General features: G+C 48.8%; 6 protein-coding genes across 6 annotated transcripts; 3 read left to right on the top strand and 3 right to left on the bottom strand.

Annotated features, from left to right (window-relative positions):
- Nucleotides 1–52: 52 nt before the first annotated feature.
- N7520_002010 (DnaJ domain protein) lies at nt 53–1,735 on the bottom strand (the record flags this gene model as incomplete). Its single annotated transcript, XM_057135945.1, has 5 exons — nt 53–217; nt 270–1,306; nt 1,376–1,469; nt 1,529–1,572; nt 1,630–1,735. The coding sequence occupies 5 exons, from the start codon at nt 1,733–1,735 to the stop codon at nt 53–55; spliced, it is 1,446 nt and encodes a 481-aa protein (XP_057001881.1).
- Nucleotides 1,736–2,153: 418 nt separating this feature from the next.
- erg9 (bifunctional farnesyl-diphosphate farnesyltransferase/squalene synthase) lies at nt 2,154–3,791 on the top strand (the record flags this gene model as incomplete). Its single annotated transcript, XM_057135946.1, has 4 exons — nt 2,154–2,221; nt 2,289–3,348; nt 3,403–3,585; nt 3,633–3,791. The coding sequence occupies 4 exons, from the start codon at nt 2,154–2,156 to the stop codon at nt 3,789–3,791; spliced, it is 1,470 nt and encodes a 489-aa protein (XP_057001882.1).
- Nucleotides 3,792–4,522: 731 nt separating this feature from the next.
- Nucleotides 4,523–5,118, top strand: N7520_002012 (hemerythrin domain-containing protein; the record flags this gene model as incomplete). Its single annotated transcript, XM_057135947.1, has 2 exons — nt 4,523–4,636; nt 4,687–5,118. 2 exons carry the CDS (start codon nt 4,523–4,525, stop codon nt 5,116–5,118), a joined length of 546 nt encoding a protein of 181 aa, XP_057001883.1.
- Nucleotides 5,119–6,305: 1,187 nt separating this feature from the next.
- On the top strand, nt 6,306–7,115 carry N7520_002013 (A4/G1 family peptidase; the record flags this gene model as incomplete). Its single annotated transcript, XM_057135948.1, has 1 exon — nt 6,306–7,115. One exon carries the CDS (start codon nt 6,306–6,308, stop codon nt 7,113–7,115), a length of 810 nt encoding a protein of 269 aa, XP_057001884.1.
- A 203-nt stretch (nt 7,116–7,318) lies between these two features.
- Nucleotides 7,319–8,710, bottom strand: N7520_002014 (FAD-binding oxidoreductase; the record flags this gene model as incomplete). The annotated part of the gene is made up of 2 exons (XM_057135949.1): nt 7,319–8,056; nt 8,102–8,710. The coding sequence occupies 2 exons, from the start codon at nt 8,708–8,710 to the stop codon at nt 7,319–7,321; spliced, it is 1,347 nt and encodes a 448-aa protein (XP_057001885.1).
- Nucleotides 8,711–9,532: 822 nt separating this feature from the next.
- Nucleotides 9,533–11,182, bottom strand: N7520_002015 (sugar porter family MFS transporter; the record flags this gene model as incomplete). The annotated part of the gene is made up of 1 exon (XM_057135950.1): nt 9,533–11,182. The coding sequence occupies one exon, from the start codon at nt 11,180–11,182 to the stop codon at nt 9,533–9,535; it is 1,650 nt and encodes a 549-aa protein (XP_057001886.1).
- Between the last annotated feature and the right edge of the window lie 1,661 nt (nt 11,183–12,843).

Consider the following 12,843-nt stretch of genomic DNA (forward strand, 5'->3'; position numbering starts at 1 on the left):
GTAGGAGGGTAAACGAAAAAACCATTATAAGGTGAGGAGTGCCTAGGAACGCTCATGCCGCCGTCGGCTTCTCTGACTCATTGTCCTCGGAGTCATGGTGACCGTGTTTCTTCTTTTCCTTCTTCTTCTTCTCGTCCTTGCCTTTCTTGGTCATGGCTTCGGCCATCAACTGTTCGAACGCCATATAATCACCCTCTTCCTCGGGATCTCGCTCAGCCTGCATCAGTGTTAGTAGGCGATCAAACGGGTACTTGCATAAGGGAAATTACCTTAGCATAGATGTTACCAGCCAGAACCAGTGCATGGGCACGTTCCACGCGCTTCTCCAAACGAATGCGCTTGTCACCCAGAATCTGGTCGCAGACCTCACGCAGGACACTCTGAATCTCGAACTTGCTTCCACGCCATGCGGCAGCCAAGATCTTGCCTGTCACCTTCTTCTCGTACTCCGCTTTCTTCTCATCGGTCCAGTCCTCACCGCCACGCTCCTCAAGCTTGGCCATCTCTTCCATTGTCATCTGGGCGTCGATAGCAGTTGAGATGGTGGTCCACGTCTCCTTCGCCAGAGTGCCCTTATCCTTCAGTCGCGAGAAGAACCCGGAGATACCGAGGAATTTCTGAGACTTGAGGAATGAAGTACCCTTTTGCACGTAAGTAGCGCCGACGGCGTGGAGAATCTCCAATCCAAACGACTCCATCTTCAAGTTCTCGACTTCGAGACGAATCTTCTCCTCGAACGCGTGGGTTACATCTTTACCCTTGTCAGTTTCAGTCCAGACACTGAGGCGGTCGATCAGCTTGTTGGCCAGAGTGTTAACGCGATCCTCCCGAGCCTTTCTTCGCTCCTCCTCAAACGCGGCGAGGCGCTCCTGTTGCTCCTTCGACAGACCCTTCTTCTTCTCCTTCTTGCGCAGTTCCTTTTCCTCCTGGGACAGACCAGCTGCATCCATTCGCGCCTCTTCCTCCGACCGGTCCATGAGGGCCTGCTGACCCATGTATCTCCGGGGTGTGCTCGTTCCAGATCCATTGCCGGAGGCTTCCGAGGAAGCTTGGGGCTTATCTGCGGTCGGACCAGTCGAGGCCTCTGTTGCAGAGCCTGTGGCGGATGCGCCCTCGGTTCCCGCCTTGAGCTCTTCGTCGTGAATGTGGAGCTTCTGTTCGGCGGACTCGGCCAGCTCTTCCTCCTCCATCTGCTCCATTGTGATATCCATCGTCGCAGTCAAATCTTTCATAAGTGAAATTTCTCCGATGAGGTCAACGAATGCCTCGCCTCCAAATATCATACTAAAGAACTCCGAGGGGTCCTCTGTAGAACCATGTTAATATATTAATTCAGCGCCTCGGTTGCGTAACGCTGAGGCCGGGGGGAACCAACCAAAACCACCACCAGGGACCGACTCTTCCTTTCCGAATTTATCATAACGTTTTCGCAAATCTTCATTGCTCAGAACTTGATAGGCTTCACCGATCTATGATTGACGCTGCTATTAGTCGGGGTCTGCAGATCACAAATGGGATTCCGGCGTACCGCCTGGAACCGTGCGTGCGCGGTTTCATCGCCTGGGTTCTTGTCTGAGCGGAAAAACATGTTAGTCCTGTAGAATGACAAGGATAGGCCATAAAGCATACCGGGATGAGTGACGATGGCGAGCTTGCGATAGGCCTTCTTGATCTCAAGCTCTGTAGCTGTTGGCGGAACGCCCAAGGCGTCATAATAGGCGGTATCAGCGACCATGATTGAAGCAGAGTCAGGACTCTGCAGCGGTCCAAAAGAGAATAATGAGCAGGAAGCGACACCAGTGGTTGGCGCAGTTTAAAAAATGTCTTCCTTGTAAAACAAAAAAGCAAAAAGGTCTTGCGAATCAATAATTTGGAAAAGAATCACTTTTCCCTGGCCACAACCCCACACCACATAACTCATCACCGCTCACGTGACTCAACGATATGATCTTTCTTTGTTCTTCTCTCCTAAACCCCCTTTTCCGCTTCTTCTTCTCCACAATTCTGATCTTGGATTCGATCTTCTTTCTTTTTTCTCTTCTCTGTACAATTTTTTGGTCTTCTTAAGATCGCTGGTTCTCATTCTTGGGTATCTGGTTAAATCTTCTGCTATTGGCCCCGGACATTTACGTGTCATATCTTCCCCACTCACCATGGGTTTCGTTAGCAATGCTCTCTACTACAGCTTCCATCCGATCCAATTGAGGTCAATCATCCAATGGTTTGTATTTGCCTTAGCCCCTGGAATTTACCCCTGCATCACGGTCGATTAACGGTTTACTCCGCAGGAAAGTTTGGCACAACCCGCCGCACGAGCGCAATGATAAGGACGACACCGAAACACAAAAGAAATGCTTCCAATTCCTGGACCTGACCAGTCGCAGTTTCAGCGCGGTTATCAAGGAGCTGCACCCGGAGCTTTTGTTCCCTGTGTGTGTGTTCTACCTTGTCCTCCGTGGTCTGGACACTATTGAGGACGACACCTCCATTGATCTTAAGACGAAGGAGCCGCTGCTCCGGGGCTTCAAGGATATTTTGGAGCAAGATGGCTGGACCTTCAACGGAAACCGCCCGGAGGAGAAGGATCGGGAACTGCTGGTTCAGTTCGACAACGTCATCGCCGAGTTCAAGAACATGAAGCCTGCCTACCAGGTCATCATCAAGGACATCACCGACAAGATGAGCAACGGTATGGCCGACTACTGCATCAAGGCGGCGAGCGATGATGCCAGTGTCAAGACCATCGAGGAATATGACTTGTACTGCCACTATGTCGCCGGTCTGGTCGGAGAGGGTCTGACCCGTCTCTTTGTTGAGGCTGACTTGGCAAACCCCGCCTTGCTCAAACGCGCCCGTCTCCACAAGTCCATGGGTCTGTTCCTGCAGAAGACCAACATCATTCGAGACATTCGCGAGGACTTTGACGACGATCGGCGGTTCTGGCCCCAGGAGATCTGGTCCAAGCACGTGGATAACTTCGAAGATCTGTTCAAGCCGGAGAACCGGGATGCGGCTCTTAACTGCAACGCCGAGATGATTCTCAATGCCCTGGAACATGTGGAGGACTGTCTTTTCTACCTGGCGGGCTTGCGGGAACAGAGTGTGTTCAACTTCTGTGCCATTCCCCAGGCCATGGCCATTGCCACGTTGGAGCTGTGCTTCCGCAACTATGACGTATTTGAGCGCAACGTGAAGATCACCAAGGGTGATGCCTGTGAACTGATGGTGCAGTCGACACAAAATCTGCAGACCCTATGCCAGACTTTCCGTCAATTTGCCCGCAAAGTTCACAAGAAGAATACTGCGAAGGACCCCAACTTCCTAAAGATCAGCATTGAGTGCGGAAGGGTAGGATTTCCATGTTTACACAGAATTTACATCATGCTCATGAATTTTTTATAGATTGAAAAGTTCATCGAGACCATCTTCCCGACCCAAAATGCCGAAGATGCCCAGCGTCGGGTCACCGGCGAGCTTACCGCGGCACAGGCCAAGAAGCGCGAGGAAGATGCCGAGAACAAGGCTGATATCTGGTTCATGATGCTGCTCATGGGTGCTGTTATTTTCTTCGTCGCAGGCACCATGGTACGTTCTTCGAATCAGTGTTATGAATTTGGCTAACCATTATTCAGGTCTTTGCTGCTTGGTGGATGGGCGCTCGCTTTGATCTTGCCTGGCAAGAGCTTAAGGCGGGCAATTTCCGCCCCCCACCTCAGACCCAGGAGAAGATGGCGCGAAAGCTGGCTGCTGCGTCCGCATCCGCTGTCGCTGTCGCCCGGGACGAGCTGTGATTCCATCTGTTTTATCTCCACGGCGTTACGACATGTATCTTCCTAATTTCCGATTCCCCTGTGCCGGTGGCTTGTTTCATTATATTCCCGCATACCACCCCGGCCACCGGTGGCACAAAGTGTATTGATATTAATCTAACATTTTATTGAACGCCCGGCCCTAATTTGTTACTGACCAAGCCAAGTATCGATTCAAACTAGCACGGATGTCAAATTGCGATCCAGCCCTTTCATGGCTGAGGTTGTGCCGAAGAAGTGCTTACATTGAGTGGGATCCTTATCTCTTTAATTAACCAGTGAGTACTAGATTTGTGCCCAACGGGAAACCGAGGTGGCATACGTCCATTGAAGATCTGGTACATACGTAGTTTTGTGATTTAGAATATAATATTATTCAAACTACTCTTAGGTAGACAATACCGAGTCCGATACTTATCAGCTCGGGTTCCACTGTAGCGGGGCTCGCCGAATCAGAAATCTCTGCTTTCTCATCAATTCCCCCCCGGATTTCTGAATATCATCGAAGGTTCTCCTTTTGTACTCTCTCTATCGGCAGTTATATTTTGTCTAACTGCCGTCTCATGCGTGGCTTGCAAGGAATCTTACGGGCTCCTATCTCTGCTCGATATTCCCATCCACTTTTGCATCGAATTCCTCTGCCTGAGTGTCGGCCGTCTCAGTGTCTCTTATCTCCGAAGTTCCTCGCCCGGTTTTCCTCCACATCCTTCAACATGGGAAAGAACAGCAATGTTTCCAAGCTGGAGGGCTCTGGAGAACCTCTACCCAAGCTCTCTGCCAGTGAATTCCGAGCTTACAATCGTTTGGCAGAGCAAATGGACGCATTTGTAAGTCCTGAATCCCACGAGCGGAATAATTCCGACTGACGAGCATTTAGCACAATCACTTCCGCATGACATGGAACCAACTACAGGACGCTTGTACTGCTGCTGGTAAGCGGCCTTCGGGACTCTCTGCCCGCCAGATGATCATGATGGGTCTTCAATTCTGCTCGCAATTGGACTTTCACCATTCGATTGAAGAGCAACATATCTTCCCGGTCTTGGCAAAGAGGATGCCAGAGTTTAGAAAGGAGCTTGAGTTATTGACCCAACACAAACAGATTCATGCTGGTCTTGAGAAGTTGGAGTCGTATCTTGAGAAATGTCGGTCTGGTGAGGAAGACATGCGACGCGAAGAGGTGAAACGATTGATGGATGCATTCGGAGAGGTGTTGTGGACTCATCTCGATCAAGAGGTGAAGACATTGGGTGCAGACAATATGCGCAACTACTGGTCAATCCAGGAAGTTGCTAAACTCCCAATGTAGTGGAAAACTCCGGGTTCCGTATTTCTCTTTCAGATACCCATAGGGATGTTGTACATAGCCTATTCCTTTGGCCCACGAGACCGCTGAACATCGAAGTTCACTGGGTGCAAGATCATGCCCTACAATCCCCGGGCACATTCATTATGAATAAATTAAGATCGAAACCCATAGCCGTATAAGGACTTATCTAGAAATATTTGAACGAAGTAATCTCCAGCACTTGAAGCCCCTGGTTCGACATAACAAATGAAGAATGCTCAAGGTCATGGATACACAAGTTGGAGGAAAACAGTTGTGTACAGTATACGACAATCACACACATTTAAAGGCTTATGTAATGTCTCACAATCTTTTGGTTAGGGGAGAGCCAATAATCGACAATATGAGATGCTTTCGGCAATGTGAATGTCAAGAATTCTAGCATTGCTGGCCTCGACTGGTATGTAGCCAAGCCCATGATTCCCAGCACAAAATAGTTCAGTGACGTAAATCTCTCATATTTGCAAGTCCTAATTTTTTACACATTCCATCTCTTGACAATGGATCGTGCAGTGAGATGGACATCAAAGGATCTCAAAACAACTCCCTGACCGAGAGGTAAGATTTGATGAGAGCTCTCAGACTATGCCGTACTAGTAGATTATTTGGTCTGGACTTGGTTAGAACTGACTAAATCGGATTTGGCGATCCTTCACTAATCCGTCATGGCATTGCTGTCAGGTATGACTGTTCCTAGAGAATGTTTCTGTCACTCAGACGTGCAAGCTGATTCTCTTTCAAGTTTTTTTTTAGCTGCCTGATCGGTTTGAGCCGTTAATGACCCCCGAATGCGCATCTCCAGACCCACTGGCCAGAGATCATGGTGGATAACGATCGCAAATGGTAATGATCAACACCACTAGATTTCACATACAGCCAATGAAAATGGAGTGAGTCTTCAGCCGCCTCTCCCACTTCGAGACCCTCTCTCACGCCTCCTGTCTAAAACGGGCCAGAGACAATGCCTCGCCAGAGTCCCACGATGGGTCAAGAGCCAGAAGCACGAGGCGCACTTCCCCATGCGGTTAAAACACTGCATGCAACCATAAAGCAAAGCGACCATATAATGTGGTGTAAATCCTAGTACAGAGAAATTTGGACACGCCATTATATTTCTTGTCGTCTGTTCCTCTTCCGGATTCGCCAATATGAAGTTCACGACCGCAAGACTTGCTACCGCCATGCTGGCAACTGGTGCCTTCGCAGCTCCACGTTCTGGACTTGCTGAGCGTCTACAGGCACGTGGTGTCCTATCACACCAGTCCACACCCGCCGAAAAGAACGGCATCCTACTCAAAGATGGCGACGAATCCGCGACAGTCCAGTACAGCAAAAACTGGGCTGGTATCGTACGGGAGCAGCCTCCTGCGAGCGCTACATACACGGCCGTCTCGGCAACGTTCACAGTCCCCAATCCTAAGGCAACCGACTATTCTGGTAACAATCAAGCTGTGTCTGCTTGGGTCGGCATTGATGGTGATACATATACCAATGCCATCCTGCAAACTGGCATCGATGCCTATATTCAAGATGGCGTAAAAACTTTCGATGCTTGGTACGAGTGGTATCCCAGCAGTGCAGAGAACTTCGATCTCGACCTCGCTCAAGGCGATGTTATTGTCGCCAGGGTCGAGTCCTTCTCGTCCAGCAGTGGTGTTGCAATCATTGAGAACCAGTCTACTGGCCAGACAGTTACGAAATCTCTGGATGCCCCTTCTGCTTCCGCTACACTTGGTGGTCAGAATGCTGAGTGGATTGTTGAGGACTTCAACCTCGGTTCGAGCATGGTGCCACTTGTCAACTTTGGCAAGATTCCTTTCACGGGTGCGCAAGCCAAGGCTGGTGGCCAGTCCTATGGTGTTAACGATGGCGATATTTTGGACATCCAGCAGAATGGCAAGGTGCTCGCAACAGTCAATGTTGCGAGTGACAGCGAATTCACCGTGACCTACCAGTGATCAGCTGTGTTTCTGAGAATGTAAATAGAGTGGCTGCAGTAATCTACGGCGTTTGGCGCTTAGGGAAATAAAGAAAACTGGAGGTTTCGAGTCGTTTCAATGGAGTGGCAATATTGTTTTGATTGTTTCTGTTATCTAACGCGCCTAATATCTAATAACGAACCTTGGAAACTATATCTCACAATTTTTGTGGTCCGAGACAGTCAAAGCTGCACCAAGGCATTGTTGAACTTGTTCAGTGGATCACACTTCTTCTTTATCATTAGAAGGTCCTGATACTTACTCCCGAAAATCCCCTTCATGTTGAGAGTATTGGAAGGTGTCAAAGAAATATAGGAAAAAGGAGGAACATTTGCCGGGTTTGTTCGGGAAAGTTCGAGATGAAAATTCTCAGCCCACGTCATCTCACGCACTATGTCCGGCGATTGGGATATCGGGATAATCTCGATAGTAATATGAGGAGATCTTGAATCAAAAACAGAGCCCACTGCTGAATGTGGCGCCTCTGCACGAAGTTCATGAATGCCATACATCACGTCGGCACTGTTTGGCTGCAGCAGGGCATGCTTTCTGATGACATTTACAACTTCGGGAGTGAGACTGTAGAATATAAGGGCATAAATTGTCCCGTAGACTTTCTCTGGGATCATAGAATTCGCCACTTCATTGAAGGCCGTGAGTGTGGTGGCATGGACCGCATTGACTGCCACAGGTGCCCATGAAGTAACTTTGGACAGCCAACGTTGTCCATCTTCAAATTCGGAGGACGCCCATACAAAAATCACAGTCAAAGTCTTACCAACCGCGCTGTTGTTGACTAGTTGGTACATGCCAAGTGCAGAGGGAATGCCATCCATCTTGGCCTGGCGGAGCTTGTCATTGAAGTTTTGAATTGTAACACTCAGATCATGGGGTTGATACGTGATAGCCCCTGCAAGAACCTGCATCTGTCAGAGATGGATCTGAGATTGATATGGCATGCTCACCTGGTCTAGCGGGTAGATCCTGATTCGTAGTTCCGCAATCACCCCCACTGTCCCTCCAGCCCCGCGAATGGCTCTTAACATCATGTCATCGGCCTCTTGGATGACTCCATGCGCATTAATGACGGTAGCACCAACAATTTGGTCCACTCCGAGGCCATACTTGCTACTTAACAACCCATACCCTCCGTGAAGTGCCCAGCCAACAAACCCCACGGATGGAGTGACCGGAGTTGGAGCTGCCATCTTGTGCTTCTCCAGTTCTTTGACCAACTTCATAAAGATCACACCTCCACCCACTCGAGCCGTTTGCGACTTGTGATCCACATGCACATGAGAAATCTCACGCATGTCAATGGTGACAGCATCATTTACCTGACACCGACCAAACATGTCATGTCCACCTGCACGAATTGTGAAAGGGAGATTATTGGCAATGCAGAGTGATACTAAAGCGCTAATATCCTCTGCCGAACGGGGCCGGACGACCATACTTGGCTCTTTAATCGCGTTGATCACAAATATAGAGCTTAGATCGTCAAAGTCGGGGCTATCGGGGCTTGAATATTGAATATGACTATTCTCGGCAAGAAACGCAGTGAGTGAGTCCATTTTGACTTTGATATACCTGCAAATCAATGTTGATTATTGCTAACGAAGTGGTTTTAGGGTCCGAGGACGAGTATGACAGCGACGCCGTTTTCGGTTTCCATATGCTGACTAATGAAGACTAGATGAGTTTGAGTTATGAGACAGATGAGATAGGCTGAACTACTTCCGAGGTATTTACGATCACGTAAAGCACTCAGTTTCATCGAAATTACTAAAGAATCCTCGAGCGGCCCTATCAGGCATGCTTCTGTCGCTTCAATTTCCTCCGCGGGGGACTCCCATTACCCGGGTTAGCCATGTAGCTCAAGGTAATTGGCCTTTTTAAATGGAAATCCATATGGGATGTATACATATGTAAATTTGGAGACTAGGATCTGTGGGGCCAGATCTGGCGACTGTCCACTTTCGTATGTGCATCTTGATAAATTTGCTCGTATCTTACGTTTTGGGTACTCGATCGTAGCTTCCAGATGTGTCATTTGTAACGTTAAAAGATGAAATTGGAACGTGAATGGGTCTTTCGAATCTCATTAAAGCTGGACATGAAGGTTTACATTGTGAAGGCCATCGACATTAGCGGGAAATTGGTGGCAGAAGGAGTGGCAGAAACCGAATTCCTCTACATTTCTACTCCATGGATGGAAATGAATGGAAAAAAAAATCTTGAAAATGTTGCCAAATGCAATTGCGCATAATTCATGCATCGTATCAACGTGGTAGAATCAAGAGGTATCTATAAACAAAACAATTTTCCCACAAAAACAGAATAAAAATGTATACATGATAGAAGGGAAACAGAAAAGCAAATCAGTCACTTAACACCTATGCGTTCTCAGCATGGGTAGGTTCCTGCTCCGCCTTCTTGCCAGAAGGAGAATCGTCCTCCCACTGGAGATGGTTGGGGACCACAAAGCTGCTGCTCTTCCAGGGCTTAACCTTCTGGACATACATGTAGTCAAGCTCCTCCAGAGTGCGACCCTTGCCTTCAATAACGAAGAAGAAGATGACAAAAGTGGCAACGAACATACAGCCGGCAAAGACGTAACCATAGGCAAAGTCAATATCGTCTGCAATGAACACAGTGAAGAAACCGATGAGGAAGTTCCAGAGCCAATTGGAAGCGGTAGCGAGAGCCATACCCTTGGCACGGTACTTGGACGGGAAGAGCTCAGCAACAATGGCCCAGACCATTGGACCCCAGGTCATAGCATAACCGGCAATATAGAAACAGGCGAGCACGATCATACCCTTTCCAACCTCGGGAGTTTCCTCCGGGTGGTCAACGTCCAGCATGAAATGACCGATGGAGGCAAAAATCATAAACAAGACAAACATCCACGCAGCACCGAAGATGAGTGCTTTGCGGCGACCCAAGCGATCGGCCAAGAGGATAGATCCAATTGTTGTGACGAAATTTACAGCTCCGAGAATAACCTGGGTAACGAAGCTGTTCGAGAGACCGGCACCCTTGAAGATGGTTGTTCCGAAATAGAAGAAGTAGTTGCAGCCAGTAAGCTGCTGCAACATCTGCAGGACCATACCCAGGACAATACGGTAGAACATGCGGGGGGCAGTGATGAACTCATGCCACTTCTGGTCCTCGGTTTCGGCCTCAAGTTGCTCGCGAATCTCATCCATCTCCTCGAGGATGCGGACATGGTTTTGCGGGATACCATAAAGGCTGGCCAGGGTTTTCTGACAGCTCTCGATCTTGCCGTGACGGAAGTCAAAACGAGGGCTCTCGGGGAAAAAGGCCATACCGCCACCGAGAACCAAGGCAAATAGGAAGGTGAGACCAAGGGTGATACGCCACTGGGCAGTACCGGTCAGGGTGTTGGTACCAAGGTTAATGCAGTATGCCAGGAGAATACCCAGGGTGACGAACAGCTGGTAGCAACTAATCATGGCACCTCGGACATGACGGGGGGCACTCTCACCCATGTACATGGGCACCAAAAGCGAGCAACCACCGATACCGAGACCAGTAATGGTACGGCCGACAACCATCTGGTACCAGTGGCCGGATGGAGAAGAGATCTGGACAACGAGTCCAATGATAAGGATGATATTCCAAAGGGTGATAGACCACTTGCGGCCCAGGTAGTCTGCGATGGGAGCTCCAAGCAGGGCACCAACCAGGGTACCGATGGAAAGCATAGCGACGATCAGACCAGAACGGATATTGGTAAAGGCCCAAGATCCGTCAATGTACTGACCATAACGCTCCAAGTAGTTGTCCATATCTTGGAAACCAGAGATCTGACCAGTATCGTAACCAAACAGTAGGCCACCCATGGAGACGAAGAGGGCCATGGTCAAGGACCGAAGAGTCAGCTTAGGGATAGGAGTGTCCACAACGGGGTTCAGAGGCTTCTGCACGGGACTGTTGGCGTAGGAGGTCTCATCACTGGAGAATTGAGCCGGAGTGATGGACTCGCCATGGTGAGCGTATGATTCGGATTCGAGAACCATGATGGCGGTTGAGGAGATATAGAAGAGAGAAACCAAACCCCAGTGGTTCAAGAATGATATAAAGTGTAATAGAGGGGTCGACTGCCCATGGGGAAAGGAAAGAAAATGCCAACATTCGAGGGGGGAGAAAGGGCCCTTTTGTAATCCTGCATGGACAGGGAAAAAGACGCATAACCACCATCATTCGCCGAGTGGAGAGCCGAGTGGAGAGAACATTGTGGAGAAACAAGACGCGCACGATGCCAATTCTCCAGTTTGGAAGCCGTGTAAGTGTCCAGTAATGGCAGGCAGGAAACCAACCGGCCGAAGCCGACTGAGACGGCCTAGAAGAACCCACTCGGGCAGGAGAGAGCCAGCCAGGATGGGTACCAACCGGAGATCGGCTGTGGTTCGCCAGTTACAGAACCGCATGAGATTCGGGTTCCCGTCAAAAACGAGTGGCAAAGCCGGGCCACGAGGGTGCCGAAAATGACGTTTTGGCTCGGTATCCGGGGGGACATTCCAAGAATCGGGGAGCCGATAGATTTTTTTCGCTTCCAGAAGATTGATGGAATTAGGTCAAAATCTATTGTACGTATTAGCGGATAAATGTTTTTTTTTTGTTTCCTGTTTCCTGTCTGTCTGGTATCTGTTTTCATTATTTCCTTGTAAAAGTTGGAGAAACATTGAATGTGGGCCTTTTTGTCCGGACGTTCCGACCCCAGTCTCTTTCCCCCTCAAATTGACATCCCTATTCCCTATATGTGTTCTCGGTGAACACTGCCCGCAAACAGAAAGGAATTCTTGAGGGGAAAATGCGGAGTCTGGAGGTCCCGGATTCCTGCATGACGTGCCTGGATCTTTACGAATACGTTAATGAGTCTCCAGGACTCCTAAGCCTTCCTCGACCCTCCTAATTTCCCATCCCCACCTGACACCCTGAAAACTTCAGAAGAAGCATTATCCACAATTGTTACTAAGGAAATCATAGAAAAATTCGCTTTTAACTTTCGATATCATACTCGGCGGTTGCCCGTCAGTGGCGCCGCCACGCCCGACACCTGGTACCGAGTACGTCACTGCAGAGTTTGCATTCAATGAAAGAATTCCCTGATCAGCATCAACATACCCGTATGTGGCGTTTTGATCTATTGTGTTTCCCCTGGTTTGTTTAGATGATCTATCATTTATTATTTACCTATCCAAAGATAAAAAAAAAAAAAAAAAAAAAAAACAAAAAATGGCTATTTCACCACATCTACTACAAGAAAATCCTCTTTCTACTGGAATCTAAAGCCCAAGAGTGTTGTGATGAGTAAGCACGGAGTAGTTCTTACCCAATTCATCATCGCACCAGCCGCGTGATCTCACGGTATGTCTCCGACTATCCCGGTCTAGTCGGCACTTGGTTCTTCGGTTAGAAGAAGCCGATCCCCTCATTGGTGTTGTCACCCGGGGTCGGGTGAAATTGGCCCCAGTCAGGTCATTAGCTGAACAGAGATTTTTTTTGGTTCTTTTTTTTTCCACGGAAAAGAAAAGAACAGCTCACATTACCTCATTTGAGCTGTACTAGGAGAAATTGAGAAATTTCCATCCGAGGTCGACATGCACAGGAAGACTTTCTTCATAAATCAGGCTGGCGTGGAAGTCTGTCTCCACGCCAAGATTGTGGGGAAATTTTC

Source organism: Penicillium odoratum, assembly GCF_028828045.1.
Source record: "Penicillium odoratum strain IBT 22623 chromosome Unknown utg000001l_segment0_segment0, whole genome shotgun sequence".
In the NCBI taxonomy this organism is placed as follows: domain Eukaryota; kingdom Fungi; phylum Ascomycota; class Eurotiomycetes; order Eurotiales; family Aspergillaceae; genus Penicillium; species Penicillium odoratum.